Below are 26,664 nucleotides of genomic sequence, written 5' to 3'. Positions count from 1 at the left end.
ATACTTCACTCAACACCTCTTGCATATGTGCTGTCTTCCTGGCTCAACATAAAAAAACACTTTACTTGCCAGTGTCTCCAGCTTAACTATTTGCTTATACACTTATCTTCAAGGCTGATTAGCATCACTTCTTTAGCACCTCCTGCCTCTGTCCCAGACTCAACCCAATGACCAATGAAACACATAATTTTGATAGTTCCATAGAATACTTTTGTTAAAGTGCTACTTGAAATCAGGATGTTGTTTCATTATCTCTTCAGGGAAGAAAAACCCTGCAAACTAAACAATACCTCACAAAGGTTAAGCTATCTTTTCCTATGAGAAATCAGTATTTACATCAGTTTCTGTTTCTATTCCCATCATATTCCCAATGAAACCTAACAGGAAGAGATCAGAGGTTGGTAGTTTGGACAGGGTGACAGGACTCAAAATGGAGCTTGAAAAAAATAAAGGGGTGAAAATATCTGCACAAAACATCTGAATAAAAATACAGATGGCTTTTGCATCATTAAAATGTGTCAATCTACAAATTCCATTCCTTTGAATTGTAGTACACCTGACTTCTTGACACTTGCACATTCTGCTGATTGTAATTGGGCTCCTCAAATATTGGTGTCTAAATACTAATGGTGGAGCAAAGAAACTTAGGGATGCACAAGAGACCAGAAGTGGAGGAGGGCAGAAATACTGGACATTTCAGGGTTAGACAGGGATGAGCTGATGCAGGTATTTGAAAATGAGAATGACCTGTGCCACATTTGGGTGCTTCGCAAAGTCAAAAAGCAGTTCAGATAAAGAGAGATGAAAATAATATTGCAGGGAAAATATTCTAGCTATCTTGCTTCAAATATTTTGTTAGTCTAAATCAATTTGTCACTTCACAGTATCTACACAGCTGGAGCTTTCTGTTTGCCAGTTTTTGAGATTTCATTTCATTCATTTAAATGGGCACAACATCTCAGGCTGGGGGAGCAAAGAAACAGAAATCCTAAGCAAGAAGTATAATTGTGTATGTATTGCAGATGTTTGAAAGGATCTAAACCAGTTGTTAGGAAAAAAAAACACAGGTATTCAGACCTTGTATTTTATTGTGAAAATGGAAAACCGGCAGTTCAACTTATTATATGACGGCCATTGTGTTCCCTATAATTGCTGTTTGATGATGATGGAACAATCAAAGCACGTTATATCAGATTCTGAGATTCATACCAGCGTTTCAGGGATTAAAGTCATGGATGCCGTCTATTTTAATTGCATAATCCAAAAACAATTGTGGTCTTTATGATACTTCCTTTTTAAAGGAAAGAAAGCAGCTCTATTGAGAGCAAACCTAAACAGGTTACTGCCATCCTGAGGGGATTTCATTCAAAGTGTATATAGGTATTTGTGCCAGTGAAAGGGTTCAAGCAGCTCCATCCAACAGCATAAATGGTCCCAGTGGTTGTTAGTCTTCGAGGTCACAACTCGGATCTCGTCTTTGTGATCCTCGGTCCTTTTCGAAGCTCCTTCCTCTTTTCTTCCTTTCGTCTTCTCTTCTCCTCGTCTTTCAAAGCTTTGTGAAAAGCATCATTGTCGTGGAGAAACTGTCAAATAGAAATTACAGTGGATCAACAATGGCTACTAACAGTGGGAGGAATCATACCAGCTCAGAAGTTCAGAGTACTGTGAAGAGCTACGTTCAAGTTCCATTCCAAACTTGAACACCAAACCTAAGCTGCTATTCTCAAGGAGTGTGCAAAACAATGAAGGGTACAGCAAGGGGAGTGAAAACAGAGTAGGGAGAGGGAGGGGTTTTCTGCTTGGGCGGTAGGAAGTATACAGCAACATTAAAGAACATTGGGAGATAAAGTTTACAAATTTAACATCACTTTCCTGCTTTTCAATTCTATGTTTCTAGAAATAAACAAACTTTGTCACTACTTCTCATGATTTCTGAATGTGCCACTTACATGTATATGTATACTGTCAACATAACGTATACATGTAAATACTCATGCACAGAAGTGATCCCCAGTGATATTCCAGCATACCTGGAGGAATTGTACATTCCATGTAACAGGGGGATGGCCTATACACCAAATTTCACTAGCTGCCATATAAATTTCACTAGCTGCCATATAAATCACAGCACAGAGATGGGCCATTCAGCCCAAGTGGCCCATATTATGTCCCCACAAACTTCCTCCTAATCTACTTACTGTGTCTCACCCTAACAAATGATGCTTTTGTGGCGAGGAATAGAACAAGGGGACACAGATTTTAAAAGAAAAGGGTCTTGCACTTAAGACAGAGGTAAGAATTTTTTTCCTCAGAGGATTGAGTGTTTTTGGAACTTCATCTCTTTTCTTCATTTATTTTCCAGATAATTGAACCTTTCTTTAAGGCAAAGGTAGTTAGATTCTTGACTAAAAGGAAGTCAAAGTGTATCTGGGGTAGATAGGAATGTGGAGTGGAGGCGAAAATCAGATCAGCCTTGAATCGCAAAGCTGATTCATGGAATAGCCTATTCCTGATCCTAATTTATAAGTTGATATATCCTTCTGTTCCTTTCTCTCTCATGTCCTTATCTAGCTTTCCCTTAAGTGCAGCTGTCGTATTCACCTCAACAACTCTAGTGGTAGTAGATTCCATGTTCTCACCATTTAGAATCCCTGCAGATAGCAATGATGCTTTCCAATATTAACCAGCTTTATTTTTGATTGAAGGAAGAATGTTATGGAGTCATACAGCATAGAAACAGGCCCTTTGGCGCACCACATCTATGCCAACCAACAAGTGTCAAACTACTATAATCCCATTTACTTGTCCTTGGTCCACAGCCTACTCTGCTCTGGCATTTTAGGTACTCATCCAGATGCTTCTTAAATTTTGTGAGAGGATCTGCCTCTGTTCCATATTTCTACCACCCTCTGGGTGAAAAAAATTCTCAGATCTCCTCTAAACCTATTCACCTTAAACTTATACCCTCTGGTCGTAGACACGTCTGCCATAGGGAAGAGATTCTCACGACCTACTCTATCTATATCTCTCATAATTTTGTGTACTTCAATCAGATACCCCCTCAGCAACCTCTGCTCCAAGAAGGTTCCAAAATAGATTTATGAGAATGGTTCCAGGAATGAGGGACTGTAGTTACAAAGAAAGGCCAAAGAACCAAAGATGATGTGAGGTAAAAGGTTTTTACTCAGCGAATGGTTTGTGTAATGATTGTAGTGAGGTCAGCCAGCTGGATCTCACGATATGAGATACCTGACTGGGCTATTAATCTGATCCAATCAGAGAGTCCTGGGTGGCAGATGTAAACAGGAGTGTCAGAGGTTCTGTTCACTCTGACAGCTGGCTCTGGAGGAAGCCGGATCAGTGTCAATTACAATGCACACATAAATAAAGGGTGACTTGGTGACGGGATACTGCTTCTGTGGGAGTTATTTCAGTTCAAGTCGGGAATTCTTTGCCTGAGAGTGTGGTTGAGCAGGCTCAGCCATGGTTTTCAAAACAGATTTAGATAAGCACCGTAAAAGAAAAAGATTTCCAGGTCTAAGGGGAAAATGATAGGAGATGGGATTGAGTTACTCTTGCAGAGAACTTGCACTGCCAAATAGCCTCCTTCTGTGCAGAATCGTTCTTTTGAACATTCAGTGATTTTAGATCTGTAAATTGGGGCCTAAATCCACAACCTTTTGGTTCAGGTGACGGTGATACCAACTGAATCAAGACTGACACTGCAGTAGAACAAAGAACTTCTTAAAAAATTTTTTTTTTAAAGATTTTACATTTCTAACAGTTTAAAACATGAAAGCTAAATATTTTGCCAAGAGAGCATAAGTTGGGCGATCAATGCTTATATATACTATATGGTGACAGTATTAGGAACCCAAGCTGAGGCTACGGACCTGTCACAGAGGTTTTACGACATGGAAAGGGGCCCTTCAGCACAATGTGTCCATGCTGGTCATCAAACATCTATCTATGCTAATCCCATTTTCCAGCACTTCACCCATAGTCTTATACGATACAGTATTACAAATGTTCATCTAATTAGTTCTTTAATATCTTGAGAGTTCCAACAATTACCACCCTTTCAGGCAGTGAGTTCCAGATATGCACAACTGTCTGGGTGAAAAAAAAATCTCAAATTCCCACTAAACCTATAGTTCCTTACCTAAAAGGTATGGCCCCTGTTCCTGACCCCTCTATGAAGTGGAAGGATTCTTCCCTATGTCTATGCCCCTCAGAACTTTGTACATTTCAATCAAATCCTCCATCAGCCTTCTCTGCTCTAAGGAAAATAACCCCAGTCTGTCTTTTGTCTACCTAGCAAGTATGCAAATGCCTTCTTAACTGCACAGAGATAGTAAGAACTGCCGATGCTGGAGTCAGAGACAACATAATGTGGAACTGGAGGAACACAGCAGAGCTGACATTTCGGGTCGGGACCCTTCTTCAGAAATGGGGGAGGGGAAGGGAGCTCAGAAATAAATACAGAGGGGACTGGTGGGGTTGGGGAAGGGTAGGTGGGATGGTGATAGGTGAGTGCAGGTAGGCAGTGGTGGGGATTGGTCAGTGAGGTGGGAGGAGTGGATAGGTGGGAGAGAAGACGGACAGGTTGTGTCAGATCAAGGAGGCAGGGATGAGAGGCAGGGTTGGTCATGTGATGAGGCAGAGGGTGGGGAGATTTTGAAACTAGTAAAGTCTACATTGAGACCATTGGGTTGTAGGCTCCCAAGGTGGAATACAAGGTGCTGCTCCTCCAGTTTCCGGGTGGCGTCACTGTGACACTGGAGGAGGCCCAGCATGGACATGTCGTCCAGGGAGTGGGAGGGGGAGTTGAAGTAGTTTGCGACTGGAAGGTGTTGTCATTTGTCGCAAACAGAATGTAGGTGCTCTACAAAGCGGTCTCCGAGCCTCCGCTTAATCTCACCGATGTAAAGGAGGCCGCAGCGGGAGCAGTGGATGCAGTAAACCACATTAGCGGATGTGGAAGGTTTTTTTTTGTTCTTTGGATGGAGGTGTAGGGGCAGGTATAGCACTTTCTGCAGTTGCAGGAAAAGGTGCCAGGGGTGGTGGGGCTAGTGGGGAGTGTGGAGCGGACGAGGGAGTTGCGGAGAGAGTGATTGAAATATATCCTTGGCTGTGGGGTCAGATTGCAGGTGGTGGAAAATGATACGTTGAATCCAGAGGTTAGTGGGGTGATACGTGAAGACAAGGCAGATTCTGTCTTTGTTTCTATTGTGGGGAGGGAATGTGAGGACAGAGGTGCGGGAAATGCAAGAGATGTGGTCGAGAGCATTTTCAACCACTGGAGGTCGGGGGGAGGTTGTGGTCCTTGAAATAAGAGGAGATCTGGGATGTTCGGGAGCATCTTGGGAGCAGACGCGGCGGAGGTGGAGGAATTGGGAGTAGGGGATCGCAGTCTTACAGGAAGGTGGATGAGAGGAGGTGTAGTCCAGGTAGCTGTGGGAGTCGGTGGGCTTGAAATAGATATAAGTTACGAGGTGGTCACCAGAGATGGAGACAGAGAGGTCCAGGAAGGAGACAGAGGTATCAGAGATGGTCCAGGTGAACCTGAGGTTGGGGTGAAAGGTGTTACTGAAGTTGATGAACTGTTCAAGCTCCTCGTGGGAGCACGAGGCAGCACCGATACAGTCATCGATGTAGCGGAGGAAGAGGTGGGGGATAGTGCCAGTGTAGCTGCGGAAGAGGGACTGTTCCATGTATTCTACGAAGAGGCAGACATAGCTTGGGCCCATGCAGGTTCCCATGGCCACCCCCATAGTCTGTAGGAGGTGGGAGGAGTTGAAGGAGAAGTTGTTAAGGGCAAGGACGAGTTCGGTTAAGCAGATGAGGGTGTAGGTGGAGGGGGACTGGTTGGGCCTGCAGCAGAGGAAGAAACGGAGGGCTTTTGCAAGTGTGTAGGGATTGGATGTCCATAGAGAAGACGAGGTGAAGGGCGTGGGTGGTCTCCCAGGTGGGGAGTTCCTAGACCTGGGGGAGAAAATAGAGTCAAGGTAAGCGGAGGTATATTTCCCTCCCCACCCCTATCTGCCTTCTGTAGGGACCGCTCTCTCCTCAACTCCCTCGTCCGCTCCACATTCCCCACTAGCCCCACCACCGCCGGCACCTTTCCCTGCAACCGCAGGAAGAGCTACACGCCCCTACACTCCCCCCTCACCTCCATCCAAGGAACGAAAAAAACCTTCCACATCAGACAGATGTTCACCTGCACATGCGTTAATGTGGTTTACTGCATCCACTGCTCCCGAGTGGCCTCCTCTACATCGGTGAGATCAAGCGGAGGCTGGGAGACTGCTTTGTACAGTATCTGCGCTCTGTTCGCGACAAACGACAACACCTTCTAGTCGCAAACCACTTCAACTCCCCCTCCCACTCCCACTCCCTGGACGATAAGTCCATCCTGGGCCTCCTCCAGTGTCACAATGATGTCAACCAGAAACTGGAGGAGCAGCACCTCATATTCCACCTTAGGAGCCTACAACCCAATGGTCTCAATGTGGACTTTACTAGTTTCAAAATCTCCCCACCGTCCGCCTCATCCCATGACCAACCCTCCCTCTCATCCCCGCCTCCTTGACCTGACACAACCTGTCCATCTTCTCTCCCACCTATCTGCTCCTCCCATCTCACTGACCAATCCCCACCACTGCCTACCTGCACTCACCTATCACCATCCCACCTACCTTCCCCAGCCCCACCCCTCCTCTCTCTATTTATTTCTGAGCTCCTTTCCCTCTCCCCCATTTCCGAAGAAGGGTCCCGACCCAAAACGTCAGCTTTCCCACTCCTCTGATGCTGCCTGATCTGCTGTGTTCCTCCAGCTCTATGCCTTCTTAACTACCTTGTCTACCTGTCCTGCTGCTTTCAAGAATCTATGGATATGCATACCATGGTCCCTCCGATTTCTGCACTACCATTTCCAAGGTCTTACCAATCATCATGTACTCCCTTGTCATGTTAGTCCTCCCAAAATGCATCACCTCACACTTTTCAGGTTTAAAATCCATTTGCCAATGTTCAGCCCATCTGACCAGCTTTCCCTGTAATCTAAATCTTTCCTCTTTGTTATTTGCCACACCACTAACTTTTCTGTCAGCTTGGTAATCATACCTCCTACATTAATGACTAGATTATTAATGTACACCACAAACAGCAAAGAGCTCAGCACCGAACTCTATGGTATGCCACTGAACACAGGCTTCCAGTCATAAAAACACCCTTCAATGACCGTCCTCCGCTTCCTGCCACTAAGCCAATATTAGATCCAATTTTGCCAATTTGCATTGCACGCCATGGGCTCTTAGCTTCTTCACTAGTCCTCTATGTCAAAAGTATTACTGAAGTCCAAGTAGATGACATCAATTGTACTACCCTCATCACCACACCTAGTCACCAGATATGCACCCCTCCCTCCACAAAACCACGCTGACTATCCTTATTTAATCCTTGTCTTTCCATGTGGAGATTAATTCTGTCCCTCAGAATTTTTTCCAATAGTTTCCCCGCCACAGATCTTAGACTCAGTGGCCTCTAGTTTCCCAGTTTATTCCTGCCACTCTTGTTGAATAATAGTACATATTAGCTGACCTCTAGTCCTCTGGCACCCCTACTGCAGCCAAAGATGATATTAAAATTATTGTCAGAGCCCCTGAAATCTGCTCCCTTGCCTCCCACAGGAGCTTGGGATACATCTTATTTGGGCCTAGGGATTTATCCAGTTTTAAGCCTAATAATTCCACATCCCTCTCAATGCTAATTTGTTCAAGTCTATCACTGTCTCCTTCCCTGATTTCTAGACCCATATCATCCTTCTGTATTAACAAAATATGTCTTCTTTCAGTAATACTTAAATTCTGTACAACCAACTGACAAAATTAAAGGTTTTCTTTAAATTGGGAGGGTATTTACTTACATCTTCATTTTCATTTTTAAATGGGTTTTTATAGTCTGGAGATTTTTCACTGATCCCAAGTTCCTGTGACATCTGTAGGATAGTGTATTGAAAAAAGAAATATAAGGTATCATACAATTCAGCACTTTTACCTTTGCATACTAAACTTTGAACGTCACAAAAACAATAAGATTCTAAGGGCTAGAGTCTCTAACCTGCCTGTGACACAAATTAATTTAAATAGACAGCAAGTCAGCATCTGAAGAGTCAATATTTCTTTTATCAGGAGGATAGAGTCAGAAATATTCAACCTCAGAGTTCCATCAAATAGCCTGTACCTCTCTTTTAAAATCTTGTTCATGGAGTATAGGCATTGCACAACCTTAATTGCCCTTGAGAAGGTGGTGGTGAGCTGCCTTCTTGAACCACTGCAGCTCACGTTGTATAGGTAACCCCATAATGCTGTTAGTAGTAAAGCTTCATGACCCAGTGACAGTAACAAAACTGATATTTTTCCCAAGTCCAAATCTCTACTTCAGATATTCTCCAACTTCTGCCCAAACATTCAAACACATCATTCCGTCTTGTCTAAGATAACAACATGCAGAGCTGGATGAACACAGCAGGCCAAGCAGCATCAGAGGAGCAGGAAAGCTGACGTTTCGGGCCTAGACCCTTCTTCAGAAAAAGGATCTAGGCCCAAAACGTCAGCTTTCCTGCTGCTTGGCCTGCTGTGTTCATCCAGCTCTGCACCTTGTTATCTCAGATTCTCCAGCAACTGCAGTTCCTACTATTCCCTCTTGTCTGCTTATCACAATCATTTCTCTGTTTTGCAAATCAACGAAGCACAGGCAAACAAGTAAAATGATGCCGGAAATGTGAAGAAAAGGAAAATATTTTAACCTTTCTTGGATAAAGTGTGGAAGAACTGACCTAGGAAGTATAAGGCCAGTTAAACATCAATGGTGAATGAGTGTACAGAAACAGTAATCAATGGACATGTGGGAAAGATTTCAGTTAATAAAAGGACTTCTAGCATGGATGTGCACGAGGCTGACTAATCCTCATTTTTTGACAAAGTAACAGAAGTGGATGAAGGAATATAATGAATGTTGTCTGTATGGATTTTAATAAAGCCTTTGATGAAGTACCACATCAAAACTGACACATGGAATAGTATGGCGAGTGTCAGTTTGGTTTAAGGAAAGGAAACAGTGAGTTATTCTATATGGTTATTTTTCAGACTAGAGAATAGTCACCAAGGGTTGTTGGTGGGACTCTGCTATATATAAATGACTTGGATATTGGAATACAGAGTAAAGTTTCAAAAATTGCTATCAAAGATGGCGGAGTGGCAAACAGTGAGGATGATAACTGATTGCAACGGAACACAGGTAGGCTAGCAGAATGAACAGACAAGGGTTAGATAGAATTTAAAGTGTGTGAGATGATGCATTTTGGTGAAAAGGATGGGTAGAGGTAATACAGACATAGTGGCACAGGAATAGAGAGACCCAGGATGCATGTTCATCAGTTTTTGATGATGTCAGGTTATATTGAGAGAGCAGTTAGCTCAGCATACAGGATCCTGGGTATCATAAATAGAGGACCTGACTATTAAAACAGGGTGATGAATACCGAACCTTTTATACAATTCTGGTCAGATCAGAACTAGAGTACTGCGTCCAGTTCTCATCACATTTTGGGAAGGATGTGAAAGGGGACGCAGAAGAAATTTACTAGAATGGTTCCAGGGATGGCGGATTTTAGCAAAACGATCAACTGTTGCTTGGTGAATATCCTGGAATTCCCTCCCTACAATGGCATAATGGGTCTACCTACAGCACATGGACTGTAGCTGTTCAAGAAGGCAGCTCACTATTACCTTCTCAACAGCAACTAGGGATAAGCAAAATGCCGGCCCACCAGCAAAGCCTAAGTCACACAAGTGAATAAAAGAAAAACTGGGGTTGTTCTCCTTGATGCAAAGGACATTGAGGTAAGATTTGATATAGCTATATAGGATTTAAGTTAACAGGCATCCTTGAGTTGGGAAGTAGCAGTGAGCTTTTAAAATATATACACATAAGTGGAATCTGAGTGCTGAGTTCTGCACTGTCTGATTTGTTAACAGCAACAATTCAATACAGAAATAAGAACAGAAAGTTTTGGACAAACTCAGAAGGTCTAGTAGCTTCTGTGCAGGGAAAAACAGAAGTAACATTCTGAGTCCAATATGGACTGCAAATTATTGAACTTGACGGGTTAACTCTGTTCATTATCTATGAAGTGAAGAGTTTGTTTACAACAATTTTTCAACAGTGGAAATGATATTTAACCAGAAAATGCAGTGAGAAGCATGTTATCAAGGCTAACACAGAATATACTTAATACTTATTAGGAATAAACAGAAATTGACAGACAGAGAAAAGCATCGAGCTGCACAGATCACTTAGGATCCATCACCAGTACAGAGAAGCCTTGGCCAGAGCACCAGTCATTTGGTTATACTAACAGAACTACAGAAAGGGCACCACTGCATCCTTCTACAGGTCCTTGATTAGACAATATCTAACATCAAGATGTGCTGAATCTCTGCACATTTTCAAATGAAGCAAGGACATAGATTACCAATTCATGTAAGCATGGTCAAAGTGATCTCCCGGGATGGTATCAATCACCTGAGGGAGTCTTAGAGTTAATTTTTTGTGTGAAAAAAAATCTTTTTGGTGTTGCTTTCTTGCATCTCCTGGGTGATATATGGCTGCATGTGGAAAAAGGGGTGCCCAGTCATGATCCTAAATGGATTGAGTATGGAACAGGCTTGCTGGACCAGATGATTTTTTTCAGACTGTATTTTTGTATATGACTCACTATTGCTATCCATTTGGTGGACACTGCAAGGAACGGATTGCATGATGCATTTGATGAATAAAAAATACTAATCATATGTCTCAGTATTTCTCAGTCCTCAAACGTGTATTAAAGATAAGGACGTCCTATAAAACCCAACATAAAGTTTTGGCTATACTTCAGTGTGAAAGTTTAGCAACAATATATTACATTTATATAGCACCTATAGTGTAATAAATGATTGAAAGGCGCTATATAGGAGTATTATCAAACAAAATTCAATGAGTCGCATGAGGATAGGTAACAAAAAATTTGGTCAAAGAAATGGTTTTAACAAGTATCTTAAAAGAAGTGAGACACATTTACTTAAGGAATTCCAAGAGGTTTTAGGTATTCAATATAGAGTGATAAAAATCGGAGAAGCACAGATATCTCAGATGGCTGTGGAACTTGGGGAGATTATAAAGAAAGGGAGCAGTCAGTCCATAGAGAGATATGTAAACCAGATTGACACTTTTAAATTTAAATAAAATCTGCTACTGCCAGATCAGGAGCCAATGCAGAATCAGCAATCACAGGGCATGATACAATTAGAATAGTGGTAGCAGTTTTAGACATGTTCAAATCCACAGAGATAAGTAATATCGAGACTATAAGGTTCTCTATCAGCTACTGGCAAAAAAGCCTGCATAAACTATCTACAAGATGCACTGCAGAAATTCACCAAAGATCCTCACACAGCACATTCCAAACCCACGACCACTTCCATCTAGAAGGACAAGGGTAGCAGATAAATGGGAAAACCACCACCTGCATGTTCTCCTTCAAGTCACTCACCATCCTGACTTGGAAATATATTGCCATTTCTTCATTGTCACTGAGTCAAAATCCTGGGATTCCCTCCCTAATGTCATTGTGGGTTAACCCGCAGCAGGTGGACTGCAGTGGTTCAAGAAGGCAGCTCACCACCATCTTCTCAAGGGCAACTATGGGCGAGCGACAAATGCTGGGCAGCCAGTGACGCCAACATCCCATGAATGAATTAAAAAAATAATGAGTAATGGTCATATTAACTGTAAAATTGTAAAAAGCATAAAGTTTGTGCATGTATTCTGCCAATGTGAACTTAGTATAAAAACTGAAAGAACTGTAGATGCTGTAAATCAGGAACAAAAACAGAAGTTGCTGGAAAAGCCCTTCCTTGGTCACGGACCCAAAACGTTAACTCTGATTTTTTCTCCACAGATGCTGGCAGACCTGCTAAGCTTTTCCAGCAACTTCTGTTTTTGAACTTAGTATAAGTCAGTTGGACACAGAATTGATTTTTGAAATGTGGTCTCAATGCCAGGTTGACATTACTGCTATGAAACAACTAAAATTTTACCAAAATAAAACACTGATTTTTCTCCCCTTTCTTTTCTCTCTCTCTCTCTCGACTCCTCACGGAATGTTCTAAAAGTAGTTGAAGCAGGATGTAAGGACGTAAAAATAAAGCAAAGAAAGCACAGGAAATCATTTCTGAGGGATTAGAATTGAGAAGCAGAGAACTTGTATTAAACTTGTGAATTAAAAATATTGGTCACCTTTTAAAAGCATAGAAGGTGGTACAAAAAAGATTCAGGAGGCCGATATCAGAACTGAGAGATTATCATTTTCATAACCAACAGGCTATGGCACTTTTCTCTAGAAGAGATAGCTGAAATCAGCAGGTACAGGTTATTAAGACTTTTTTAAAAAAAGGATTTTATTTGGCAGACATAGAGAATCTATAACATACCAAATTTGATATGACACTTTCGTATAAAAAGTCATTGGACTCAGAATATTTCTCTCTCCACAAATGCTGCCAGACCAGTTGAGTTTCAACAATAAATTTGAGATGTTCACTAATACGTTGAGTAGGGATTTCAGGAGAACCTTCTTTATCAAGCCTGGTTGGAATAGGAACTCACTATCATATGGAAGTTAATATTATTGGTGCATTTAGATCAACACATGAGACAAATAGTAAGAAATGGAAAAGTCTGCTGACAGGGATGTGACGAACAAGAATGAGAAGAGGCTCAGGTGGAGCTTAAACTCTAGCGTGGTATAGCTCAGCAGAATTGTCTATGTCTTTGGTGTTGACCATCACTTCACAAAGCTATAGGTAGGCCACTGAGTCAGAGTCACAGAGGTCTATAGCACAGAAGAAGTCCTTCAGCTCATCGAGTCTCAGATACCTGCCTACTCCACTCCATAGATGTCTAGAGGAGGTGAGTACTGCCTCTTCCTCAAGCTGGTTAGACAAGACGGTGAACCCATTTCACAGACTTCTTGAAATTGAATCCAAGCATGATATACTGGTCTCTTACATTTTATTCCTAGATCAATAGTTTTATACTTAAGAGATGAAAAAGCTGTCAAACCCTTATCTCTCTCACCAGATTTAGAAGCTGTGTGTGTGGCCCTCTATCAAAGACTCCTGTTTGATTACAAAAACTGATTCCCCACCGGATTAAGTGGTTCCAGTTTGAATTGTGATCAAAGTAATGGTGGACAATCTTCGGAAAACGCAGAGTCACATCTCCAAAGAAGGCTGTATTTTCAACGATATGGGAATAAGCTGAAATATAAGGCAGAATTGACACACTATAGGCAGAAAATTCATTTGTATAATTTAAAAACAAAACATATCTACCTCAAAGACAGATACATCAAAAGGACGAAATGTTTCAGATTTCATTTGTTTTACCCCATTTTTATACTTTTCCATTCTTTCTGAAAGTGCTGACATGATGGAATATCAACATAAAAGATCCCATTGCAAAATCTTAAAGCAGAGGAAATCTGCCCAGTATCCTGGCCAATATTTATCCTGCATTCAATATCGATGAAACAGATTATGTGATGACCAACTTTGGTGTTTGTAGCATCTTGCTATATGCAAATAGTTGTTCTATTTTGCACAACAGTGACCAGACTTCAGTACTTTATTGGTGCAAAGCACTTTGGGACATTGTGAAGGGTGATATTTAAATGCATGTTCTTTTAGATGGTGTTTACTCAACTGCTGGAGACAAACCAGCTGAGCCTCTTCATATCCTTAGCTGCTATCTACACTTGTGAACTTCTTTGTATTCATTTTTGGATCTCTGGCAGGGCAGAGCCTGTCTCTTGTTACCTTTGGGAAGATGATCAGTTTTTTTGAGCTGCTGGAGTCAGTTTGGTGAAAATGCTTTCAAAATGCTGTGAGGAACGGATTTCTCAGTAGATGTCACTAGATAATGACCTAGTGTGGAAAGCTTCCAATAGTATCCTTACCACAGATCTTAGACCCACTGGCCTGTAATTTCATAGTTTATCCCTGCCACCCTTCTTAAATAGTGGTAACACATTACCTGACCTCCAGTCCTCTGGCACCCCTCCCATGGCCAGAGATGATTTTATGTCGGAACTCCTGCAATCTCCTCCCTTGCTTTGTACAGAAGCCTGGGATACATCTCATCTTGGCCTGTGGATTTATCCACTTTCAAGCCTGCTAAAACTGCTAATACCCCATCCCTCTCAATGCTAATTTGTTCAGGTCTATCACAGTCCCCCTCCCTGATTTCTAAACTTACATCATCCTTCCCTATTGTAAATACAGATGCTAAGTATTCATTGAAAACCTCAGTTATATTTTCTGGCTCTACACACAGATTACCTCTTTGGTCCCTAATGGTCCTGCTTTTTTCCTGATTATTCTCTTGCCCTAATATACTTACAAAATACCTTTGAAATTTCTTTAATGTTGCCTGTTTCTTCCATGTCCCCTCTTCACGCTAAATTATTTTTTAAGCAACTCCCTACACTGTCTATACTCCTCTAGGGCATCCACTGTCTTCTGCCTACATATCTACCATAAGCTTTTTTTTCTTATCTAATCCTATACAGGGTTCTCTGCACTTCTCATCCCACCTTCACCTTCACGGGAACATGTTGGCCCTGCACTCTCATTATTATCCTTTTGAATGTCTCCCACTGCTCTAATGTGGATTTTCTTACAAGTAGCTTCTTCCAGCCCACTTTGGCCAGATCCTATCTTACTTTATTAAAATTGGCCTTCCCATAATTCAGACTCTTTATTTCCAGCCCATCTTTGTCCTTACCCATATTTACCTTAAATCTTAAATTATAATCACTATCACTGAAATGGTCCCCCACTGTCACAAGTCCCACTTTCCAGTCTTTGTTCCCTAAAATTTGCACCAGCGTCATCCCCGCTCTTTTAGGACTAAGTGCTGGCTTAAAAAGCTCTTGTAGATACATTTTAAGAATTCCATCCCTTCTAAGCCTTTGACTATCCCAGTTAATACTGGGGAAGTTGAAATCCCCTACTATTATTATCCTATTGTTTATTTACCTACCGATGTGTCTTTCTATCTCTTCCTGAATTTTGAAGATCTATTATACACCCCCTTCAAGGTGACCCAGATTGTGTCATTCACCAACACTGCCCCCCTCGCCAAATGTCAGCTAAAGATTCCATACCCTGGAATTTTTCAACCCCACCCCTGCAAGGATATTGGGTCCTGTTCAAATTCAGGTGCAACCTGTTAAACTTGCACTGGTCCCAACTTCCCCACTAACAGACCCAGTGACCCAGGAATCTAAAGCTCTCCCTCCCTCTCCAACTTTTCAGCCATGCATTCATTTGTTCTATCCACCTATTCCTATTCTTACTAGCACGTGGCATCAGGTGTAATCCAAAGATTACAACCCTTTGAAGTTCTGGTTTTTAATCTGCTCCCTAGCTCTCAAAATTCTTGGTGCAGTATCTCATTCCTCTTTCTACCTATGCTGTTGTTCCCAACGTGAACAATGATCACTGATTGCTTGCCACCTCCTTCAGAATGCCCTGCAGTTGTTCAATGATATCCTTGAGCCTGGCCCCAGGGAGGCAACACCATTCTGAAGTCATGTCTGCGGCCACAGAATCACTATTGAATCTCCTATTACTATTGTTCTCCCTTTCTTTATGCTCTCCCCCTGTGCAGCTGAGCTCTGACTGCATTTTTCAGAGGAATTGTTACTATCATCATTTCCCAATGCAGAAAATCTGTTCTTGAATGAGACGCACTCTGAGGCTTTCCTGACTACCTACCTGCTTTCCTTCTTCTATCTGATGGTCACCCATTCCCTCACTGACTGCATTTCCTTAAGTTGTGGTGTGTCCACAACTACAATGAGACGTCCAAGTAACTCTTAGCCTCATAGATGCACTGCTGTGCCTCCAGTTTACGCTCAAGCTGGACAAACTGGTCATCCAATCTTTCAGGAGCATCTAAGATTTCCCACATACCAGATGCCATGCATTACATAGGACTGAGCTCCCTTGCCATGCCTTGCCTTAGTCTTAAATCTATTTTCCTTGCGTTTAACTCTATTCTCCTTCTCTAAGCCCACTTTAGCTAACTTCTATTACTTTACTATACTGCTCCTGACTTTCACATATTTCTGTGCCTTATAATACATTTATCTAATTTATAGTAATTTACAGACAGTCCCTAACAGCAGTTTCTCACCAGCCAAACAATTTACAGATTTACCATGATATCTCACTTTTTTTCAACAAGAACTGACTGCAGAACACTCAGTAGGATTGCAGGTGCAGCAGATAATTAAAAAGGCAAATGAAATTTTGTCTGTCATTGCTAGAGGGATGGAGTTTAAAAACAGGAGGCTATGCTGCAGCTGTATAGGGTCCTGGTGAGGCCACACCTGGAGTACTGTGTGCAGTTTTGGTCTCCTTACTTGAGAAGGGATATACTAGCACTGGAGGGGGTGCAGAGGAGATTCACTCGGTTGACTCCAGAGTTGAGAGGGTTAGATTATGAGGAGAGACTGAGTAGGCTGGGATTATACTCATTGGAATTCAGAAGAATGAGTGGAGATCTTATAGAAACATATAAGATTATGAAGGGAACAGATAAGGTGGAGGCAGGGAGGTTGTTTCCGCTAGCAGGTGAAACTAGGACTAGGGAACATAGCCTCAAAATAAAGGGAAGCAGATGTAGGACTGAGGTCAGGAGGAACTTCTTCACCCAAAGGGTTGTGAATCTGTGGAATTCCCTGCCCAGTGAAGCGGTTGAAGCTACCTCACTGAATGTGTTTAAGGCAAGGCTAGATAAATTTTTGAACAGTAAAGGAATTAAGGGATATGGTGTGCGGGTGGGTAAGTGGAGCTGAGTCTCAAAAAGATCAGCCATGATCTTAATGAATGGTGGGGCAGGCTCGAGGGATGGCCTACTCCTGCTCCTAGTTCTTATGTTCCCCAGACTGCTTTGTTGTGAGGTGTGTCTCAATATGTCTGAACAGGTAGAATATGAAATGGTTTTGGGAGCTGTTGTGGCACAGTGGTAGTATCTGTACCTCAGGCCCAGAAGCTCATGGTTCAAGTCCCACCTGAAGATGCAAACAGGCTGTTTTGTAAAAAGACACAAAATTGGAGGGTCTTCTGGTGCAGTGATAGTGTCCCTACTTCTGGGCCAGAAGGTCCCGGGGTTCAAATACCATTTGCCCCAGGAGTGTGCCAGAACATGTCTGAACAGATTGATTAAAATAAAACAAGAATCATTTTCCACCTGAGTGGCAGGCTAGCTTTGGCAAGAGAAATTTAGCTGCCACTGATGGTGAATGGGATCTTCTCTATGGAAAATAGATTGGCTTCTGCTTCTCTCCTTGGAAGTTAGGTGAATGTTTACCATATTAGCAGCATGGAGCAGAGTTGATGAAAAGGAGGGGCTTCTCCAAATAAACATGAACACCAACCTATTCTTTTTTGCAATAGCTTAGGAAATCCTGTATTATGCTGATGGCCTCTTGTCACTGACTTCCCAAAGGAATGTTACTCTTCCATTCCCTCAAAACTCAAATTTTGAAACCTTTGACTAAATCTGGTTTTAGCCTGCTTTGCTCCAATTGAAATAGCCCACACTAAATCAAGAGGACAGAAAGTTCTTTGGTTTGAAAGATGGCATCCTGTCAGTGCAACGACTGATATTGGAAGTGCCAGCTCAGAATATATATTGAAGGCTGTGGGCTGGATTTGAACCCATAACCTTCTGACTCAAAGACGAGAGTGCTACTACTGAGTCCCTACTGAGAGCCAAGCAGAACAAGGGACAAAATAAATGTATATAAAATAAGAAAAATATTAATTTATAATCACCGTCTTTGAGTTTCTCGTCATGAGGCAGTGGGCCATCTGCTTGCACATCAGCACCAATCAGTATTGTCTTGGAGTCTTCTAGTACCTGCAATGAATGAAAATCAAACAAACAGTTTCATTTTGAACTTCATATTCTCTAATGAATTCTAACAAAAAAACACAGATTCAGCTCTAAAATCAATCTGCTGCGTTTCCAATATTTCTGCATTTTCTTTTCTGGCATTGAGTGATGAACAGGTTATTGGGCCAGTCACTGTGAGGAACCTGCATTAAGATAAGCAGCTGATTCTGAAGTAACATGGGCTCAGAACTCAGAATAGGTTGGTAATAATTCAACTCTTAAATTTGACAAGAAGCCTGGACTTATATTGTGGAATAGTCCCCAGCAATGTTTTACAACTACAGGAAGGGTGTGTAAAATCCGGCATCCTTTGGGAACAAGATCTTCATTGGATTTCAAATCTTCCTGGATTTGGACAACTAAGTCAAATGGGGTCAAGGGTTGTTCAAGTAAATACAGAGCACAGGACAGAAAATAAAGAGCTACTCTAAATAAAGCAGGGAAGCTCATAACTAATCTGGTCAGAGATAGTAGGAACTGCAGATGCTGGAGAATCCGAGAAAACAAGGTGCAGAGCTGGATGAACACAGCAGGCCAAGCAGCACCATAGGAGCAGAAAGCCTGACATTTCAGGCCTAGACCCATTTCTGATGAAGGGTCTAGGCCCGAAACGTCAACCTTTAACTAATCTGGTGCCGCATTTAGAATTATTATCTCGCCAAACTGTTGTAATATTTGGACAATAAGTTTGAATTTTGTTTAACTGAACACAGTTAAAAATGTAATATTGTCAATGGAATATTTCAAAAATGTTCAATTTTCAAGGGTTAAATCACTTTGTACCTGCTCAATTGCTAATTACTTGTATAGCAACTTTAATGTAGATTTCCCAAGGCGCTACAGCAGAATGCTATCAAACAATATTTGATTCAACCAAAGGGGAAATGGTAATGTAATGATAACGTCACAGATATTAATGCTGTGGGAACATGGATGACCAAAACAGCAAGGAATTTAAATTCAGTTAATAAATCTGGAATAGAAAGCTTAACTCTCAGTAATAGCAACCAATACACCAAGATGTTGTTAAAAACCTATCTTGTTGTCTCTCTAATGTATTATAGGGAAGGAAATCTGCCCTCCCTACCCAGTCTGGCCTACATGTGACTTCATATCCACATCAACGAGTGACTCTTAACTGCCCTCTGAAATGCCCTAGCAAACCACTCAGTTCAAGGGATTTGAGATGGGCAATAGATACTGGCCTTGAAAGATACAAAATCACTGGACTATATTAGGACAAGTAAAGTAGATTTTAAAGGACCATCTTAAAAGGAAAGATTGAGATTTCAGGAGGAAATTCTAGAGCTATGAGTCACGTTGAAAACAATGTTGTTAATGGTGCAATCATTAAAAGGGCAGAGTTGGAAGGGTGCAGAGATCTCGGAGAATTATCAGGAGGAAAAAGTTAGAGACAGGGAGAGAGGAGCCATGGTGGAATTTGAAAATAAGGATGTATATTTTAAAAGTTGAGGTATTGCTCAAATAGTCCACAACACATAACAGGCAAACAGAACAGTGGCAATTTGGACACAAGTAGCAGAGTTTTGAAAGAGCTTAAGTTTATTTGTGTATAAAACAGGAGTTCGGCTAGGAGAATGTAAGGATAGTCAACTCTAGAGGCGACAAAGACATGGTTAAAGGTTTCCAAAGGAGGGACAGGCCAGAAATTTGCAACATTACAAGTGAAAGTAGGACGTCTTGGTGATGGAGCAAATATATGGTCAGAAACTCATCTTGGGGTCAAACAGGACAGCAGATTTGCAAACAGTTTGGCTCAGCCCCAGACAGTGGCCGGGGTGAACAATGAAGCTGGTGAGTAACGAACATAGCTTGTAGGTGGACAAAGGGCGAGAGTCACCTTCTACGCCCTGATCAAACCTTTATGCTTACCTTGAACAATCCTTTCAACATGATATCAATAATCTTGTACTGCTGATTAATGTCATTTAATTCAATCATGTTCTTCAAAGCATGCATCTGGTCTTTGCGTTTTGTTTCAAACAGCTTTCTATCTAAAAGGTAGTATTGTTGAGGAAAGTATGCAGTGCCACAGTGTAGAGATTATTCTGTAAGATTTTGTTTACAATTCAATGAATGGACTGATCAGGCAATCTTAAACAAATTCAGTTCTTCCAACCCTCTCGAAGCAGGGTTCTTTTTGTCATGTTGGCCTAAACGTTTGAAAGGAGGTTGTCATAGGATTATATTTTATATTACGGTTTCAGCAAAAACCAATCAGTACAGGAAAGGATACAGATCTCTAGACTTGGGTCCAAGTTTTGCTTCTGACCATTGGAAGGTTTGAATGCATTTAAGTATATGCTCATCACAATCACACAGACCCGAAGGCCATCCATGATCCACTGTAAAGACAAATAAACCTGTTAAATAGCAGTGAAACATATTTATATGTCGTTCAGTTCAAATTTATTCAATCTTGCAGCACACCCTCAACATACTGCACAACTTTGAATCATGAAACTGTTTATTCACTGGAAAAAGGATGGAAGTTTGAAACCGGAATTTTAGAAATTTTGATGGGGGTGGGGTAGGGTAAAGGGAATTTCACACTGCATCAAAAAGCGAACTGTCTTGCATTGCTTACAGTTGTCAAACAAACCGAACAGCTACAAAATAAGTGTCATCCCTGAAAAAATTATCCCACCCATACATAATTCACAGGTGTGGCTAAAATGACACTGGATTAGCCATATGTCCTTATTTCATTTAACATAAGAACTAGAAGAAGGAGTAGGCAATTCAGCCCCTCAAGCCTACTCCACCATATGATACGATCATGGCTGATCACATCTCAGCCTTCACTGTACTTTCCTGCTCGCTCTCCACAACTCTTCAACCCGTGACTAATTAAAACATCTGTCTCCTCCTTAGATTTATTCAATATCTCAGCATTCACCACGCTCTGGGATAGTGAATTGCACCAATTCAAAACTCTTTTAGAGAAGCAATTTCTCCTCATCCATTTTAGATCTGCTACACCTTATCCTAAAACTGTGACTCCTCCTTCTAGATTGTCCCACATGAAGAAACATCCTTTCTGTCGTCTACTTTGTCAATCTACTTTAGCATCTTATTTATCATAATTAGATTTTCTCTCATTCTTCTAAACTCCAAAGAGTATCAGCCAAAACTGCTCAATTTTCTTCATAAGATAGACCCATCATCTCTGGAATCAATCTAGTAAACCTCCTCTGTGCTGCCTCCAAATACAACCAAATCCCTCTTCCATTAAGGGGACCAAAATTGTACGCAGTACTCCAGATGCAGTCTCAGAAATTCCTTGTGCAGTTACAAAAACATTTCCCTATTTTTATATTCCTTTAGCAATAAATGTCAACATTCCATTTGGCTTCCTTGGTACCCGCTGTACCTGCATGCTATTTTCTGCAATTAATGCACGAGGATACCCAAATCCCTTGACACAAAAGTACTCTGAAGTTTCTCTCAATTTAGATAATAAGTTATCTTTCTACTCTCCTGATCAAAATGAATAACCTCACACAGATCCATGTTAAACTCCAACTGCCAAATTTTGGCCCACTCACCTAACCTATCCATATTCATTTGTAAATTTCTTATTTCTTCATTGCAACATACTTTCCCACCTATATATTCCCATCTACAAATTTGGCTACATTACTTACTATCCCCACATCCAAGTCACCAATGTAGATTATAAATAGTTGGGGCCTGAGGAGCCATCCTACACACAAGGGGTGGGGGAAAGACACTGAGGTTTTTTTTAAAATGAGACAGTTGTGATTTCTTGGAAATCTCTCCCCCCAAGACAGCGTCAGATAGGGGTGGGGGAATGGTGTTGAGGTAGATCAATTTTTGACCAGCAGGGAGTTGATGAGTATCAAAGGTAAGTGAGAATGTCAAGTTGGCCTCAGTTAATCAGTTTATTATCGAAAACTTCAATAAAAATCTTTTGAATGTCCAAATTCACCACATCAACTGCACCATCTACAAAAGGCCACAAGAATTAAGGAGTAGGCCATTCAGTCCCATATGCCTGTTCCAATGCTTTCATCTGGCAAGGTAGTCAAGGGGTATGGGGTTAGTTAAAGCCACAATTAGATCAGCCATAATCTTATCAAATGCTGCAGCAAGCTTGAGGAACTAAATAGACTACTTCTGTTCCTAATTCGTATGTTTACATGTTTAGGTAAATGCTCTGCACATGTCTCATAACTTAAATCTCTCCCCATCACTGACCAGACAGCTCTACGCTGTCTCTCCAGAACATGCCTTGGAACCCTCCACCCCCACCTCTTCTTCTAGAGCACAGGCACTGCTCTGTACATTGCCTCATTTTAGAGTTGCTAGTTATTGGTTGTGTCAGGGCTCTTTTGATGGCTTTGACTGGTCAGTCTGATTATGATGATAATGATACTAGCTCGCCCTCTGAACAACATCACTGGTGATCACCTGAGGTCAACATTCGATGTTTTCATCTGTCTTACCCACAACTTAGCCAATAACAAATATGCAGTAATTGACTCACATCCAACAATCAAAAAACACTCATTTCATCAAACTGTTTCTCCAACAATGCATAAAGGGCAAAATACATATTCTGAATTAGTACCAAGGTCAGATACCTAACAATTGGGCCTATAATCAACTTTATTTGCTAATTAATAATGTAATTAGCCATACTGCAACCACCAATGTGCTAGTGACTTATGTATTAATAATAGTTTTAATTTGCCATATTGACCAGTCCTCTGATCGCTTGACAGATTTCTGTTTGGTGGAGAGCTATAACGGTTTCTGTCCTGTGGACTTTAGGAATGATGTTTGCATCTTTTCCACAACACCAGCAATGAGAAAAAGAGGTCAACAGCAAAATAAAAGAAAGGCTTTGATTATTCCTCTTAATTCCTCCTAATGACACAGGATATAAAAGGGCTTCTCAGAGAGAGAAAACTTTTTTTCTTAGCTCAAATTTACATCACATCTTTCATTAATTCATCTCTAGATTAAAAGGAAAAGTGATCAATAGTCTAAGAATATCTGTACTCATGATGGGCAGCTCAAATAGCTGAATGGTGTGATTTCAAAGCCCAAGAAAACTTAAATTTGCTTTCCCCTGCTGCTTGGTTACCTCTCCTTTTTTGCTAGAGCTGCTATGAAAAGATTAATTACACTTACACACTGGAAATCACTTTTATAAAAGGAAAAACAGCATTTACCTCACATCACTCACTTTCAACTACTGTACGGGGTCAGGTGAACTATACTGTATAAAAACTATTAATCACTAAGCAAGTAGACAGTAAGGGAAAAGAACAAGTTATATTCATATAATACCTTTAATGTGATAAAATGACCTAAGTTACTTCAGAGTGTTGTAAGATAAAGTACAACACTGAGTCAAGAAAGGAAACATTAGATGATTAAAAGCTTGATCAAAGGGGAAGATTTTAAGTTTCCTAAGAATGAGGTGGACAAGTGTAGAGCGGGACGGTGGCTCAGTGGTTAGCACTGCTGCCTCACAGCACCAGGGACCCGGGTTTGATTTCAGCCTTGGCCAACTGTCTGTGTGAAGTTTGCACATTCTCCCCGTGTCTGCGTGGGTTTCCTCTGGGTGGTCTGGTTTCCTCCCACAGTCCAAAGATGTGCAGGTTAGGTGGATTGGCCATGCTAAATTGCCCGTAGTATTCAGGGATGTGTAGATTAGGTGGGTTATAGCGGGGTGGGTCTTGGTGGGATGCTCTGAGAGTCGGTGTGGACTTGTTGGGCCGAAGGGCCTGTTTCCACACTGTAGGGATTCTATGATTCTATCTATGAAACTCCAGAGCTTTACCTCAGGAAATTGAAGGCACTACCACCAATGGTACTGTTATGGCAAGTAATAAATAAACAAGTGAAATTAGAGGTATGCAGTTACCTCAGAGTGTTGTAGAATTCAAGATTACAAAGATAGGAGGGGCAAGGCCAGGGTGGGCTTTGAAAACAGGAATAAGAATTTTAAAATCACAATATTGCTTGACTGGCAAGCAATGTGTAGGTAATAAACTTTTGAGGAAGACACGTGAACAGCCCTTGCTGTGAGTTAATACACAGGCAGCAGGATGATCTAAAGCTTACAAAGGGTAGAATGCAGGAGACAGACTAGTCTGTCTAGTGGTAACAAAGACATGGATGGGGGTTTTGGCAGATGAACTCAGACTCAAGAAAGTTGAGGGTAGTAGACATTTGTGGATTTCTCTCAAACTCAACCGTGCAGGACAAGTTATCACAAACGTCAACCAATGGATCCACTCTTCTAGATGAAGATACTTTTAATATTTTCAGTTATATATGAGGCTTGTTACCTTTGTACCCTTGTGCTGTAGCACATTGAAGTTGGAGATGATGGTGACAGGGAGACCAAAAGCAAGGTTGCCATATATCCTACATATTCTGTGTCTGACAAATCCAGTTCAGGTGGCAACCCCAATGCTGAGGTCAACACATTCTATACATGTTCACGTCCGGCAGGAATAGCTGGATAGCAGTGAGGGTGGGGAAGTAAGTCCCAGCTAATTCCTGAATTCACACCCCACAGTTACCTGCAGGACGCTCACTGAGGTCAATTAATAAGACCCAGGGCCCCTCTGGCCTCTGCAGGTTGACATTCCTGGGCCCCTCTGGCCTCTGCAGGTTGACATTCCTGCACCAGAATGAGGCTGATATTTCATTTACAGATTCAGATTAAGAGTAAAGATAACAACCGTAACAATTCCTTTCACTTTTACACATGCATTCAACAGAGGTAGTTTACTTGTAGAATCTCTTTGGATTCTTCTTAGTACTACTTGCCAAAGCAATCTCATGTCCCCTTTTTGCATTCCTGATTTTGCTCTTAAGCATACTCCTACTGCCCTTATACTCCTCTAGGGATTCTCTCAATCCCACTATCTATCCCTGCTATATGCCTCCTTCTTTTATTGACCAGAGCCTCAATTTCTCTCATCATCCAGCACTCCCTACACCCACCAGCCTTGCTCTTCACACCATTTTTGAAGGTCACCCACTTTCCAACCATCCCTTTACCTGTGAACAGCTTCCCCCGACATTACAAATCGTGGGATTACCAGTGACCAGAAACTGAACTGGACTAGCATATAAAATACTGCAGTTACAAGAATAGATAAGAGGCTAGGAATTCTGCAGTCAGTAAATCACTATCTGATTCCTCAAAGCCTGTTCACCATCATAGAACGGGTGGTTGTGTGCCAACACGGATTCATTTGAGGAATAGATTCCCTATTGTGCAGATAGAGGCCATTTGGCCCATTGAGTCTACACTGACCCGCTGAAGAGCATCCCACCCAGACCCATCTCGTTCCCGTAACCCCGCATTTCACTAACCCTTTAGCCTATACAATCCTGGATACTACAGGGAAATTTAGCACGGCCAATCCACCTAACTCACACAACTTTTGACTGTGGGAGCACTCAGAAGAAACCCACGTGGACAAGGGAGAATGTGCAAACTCCACACAGCCACCCACGGCTGGAATCGAAACTGTGACCCTAGAGGCAACAGTGCTAACCACTGAGCCACCGTGCCGTCCCCGTAAAGGTAAAAACTTCTGCTGTTGGGTCGATGACAATGTGTCGTGTTTTTTTTAACCGAAAGCAACAAATGCTGGAGATCACAGCGGGTCAGACAGAATCCAGGGAGAGAGAGCATGCTAACGTTTCGAGTCTGGATGACTCTTCATCACAGCAAGGTGTATAATGGGGCCTTGATACCGGCGATCTTATAATGAGTTGACAGCAGCTGCACGATATTGGGTGTTGTTTCCCAGAATGGTCGGCATGACTTTGGGACATTGCTCCCCTTCCGCTCCGCCAAAAAGCAGTTTGACATCAGCAACAAAACTATTCCAGAACCTGGCCCATCATCAGTACAATGCTGAATAAAACAGTGTGAGAGTTTAAACGGAGATTAGCAGGTGGAGGAAGAGCATGCAGTCTGAGCGAACAGCAGTCACTGCCCAATGTCAACCTGAAAACACACCCCCAGTAAAACAGTTAGGAGGCCGGCTCCTATCTGAGCTGAATCATCCCACAGCCTAAACATCGACCCATCCTACCTGTGCAGCCGTCCCTGAACCTAGTTTTCCAATTAGACCCAGTGCACATCGTGCAGAAAGACAAGTGGAATCATTCGAAGTAGTGGGCCTACCGAATCGCAAGTTATGACTGTGAAAGGAACCTTTTATCAACCATATCCGGGAGCGCCCAACAGCAGCTCCTCTCAGTTCGGCGCCTGCCGCTCGACTGATTCTGCGCATGTGCGCCCTGCCTGCGGCATCTGACCAATCAGCTAGCACGTTGAGGCACGCGCGTGAATGGAGAAACGTATGCGTATCGGGGCCTAACCACCAATGTTTTGCTACTTTCTGCTCTGTAGGGTATGTAATGGTACTGCTCATGCCCAATTACCCTGGAGAAAGAGGGAGTGAGCCACTTTCTTGGGGTGTCGGTACAGTCAACAACACCAAAGGAACAGCCAATATATTTCCTAGTCAGGATGGTGAGTGACTTGGAGGGGAACTTACAGGAGGT

The 26,664-nt window shown here is 42.0% G+C and overlaps 1 protein-coding gene across 3 annotated transcripts; it reads right to left on the bottom strand.

Moving 5' to 3' along the window:
* Nucleotides 1-1,070: 1,070 nt before the first annotated feature.
* LOC109915201 (coiled-coil domain-containing protein 134) lies at nucleotides 1,071-26,405 on the bottom strand. 3 transcript variants are annotated; one of them, XM_048617634.1, is made up of 7 exons: nucleotides 26,190-26,405; nucleotides 20,330-20,438; nucleotides 19,966-20,087; nucleotides 17,952-18,036; nucleotides 13,183-13,364; nucleotides 7,928-7,999; nucleotides 1,071-1,583 (listed from the first exon to the last, which is right to left on the bottom strand). In XM_048617634.1, exons 1-7 carry the CDS (start codon nucleotides 26,388-26,390, stop codon nucleotides 1,458-1,460), a joined length of 897 nt encoding a protein of 298 aa, XP_048473591.1. In that variant the 5' UTR covers nucleotides 26,391-26,405; the 3' UTR covers nucleotides 1,071-1,457. The 3 variants fall into 3 exon arrangements, with proteins under 3 accessions (XP_048473591.1, XP_048473592.1, XP_048473593.1); XM_048617635.1 differs by having other exon boundaries at nucleotides 26,282-26,383; XM_048617636.1 differs by having other exon boundaries at nucleotides 26,312-26,353.
* Nucleotides 26,406-26,664: the final 259 nt, after the last annotated feature.

This window comes from Rhincodon typus, chromosome 37, assembly GCF_021869965.1.
Source record: "Rhincodon typus isolate 14 chromosome 37, sRhiTyp1.1, whole genome shotgun sequence".
NCBI lineage: Eukaryota > Metazoa > Chordata > Chondrichthyes > Orectolobiformes > Rhincodontidae > Rhincodon > Rhincodon typus.
Note: the sequence above shows the minus strand (reverse complement) of the source record. Positions and strands in the feature narration are given on the sequence as shown.

Excerpts from the sequence above, each read along its gene's own strand:
- LOC109915201 (XM_048617634.1), bottom strand. The coding sequence starts at position 26,390 with ATGCGCAGAATCAGTCGAGCGGCAGGCGCCGAACTGAGAGGAGCTGCT. Across the intron at positions 20,088-20,329 it reads GGACCCAAGTCTAGAGATCT|ATAGAAAGCTGTTTGAAACA; the intron begins GTATCCTTTCCT and ends ACTACCTTTTAG. Across the intron at positions 13,365-17,951 it reads TGACGAGAAACTCAAAGACG|CTTATTCCCATATCGTTGAA; the intron begins GTGATTATAAAT and ends CTTATATTTCAG.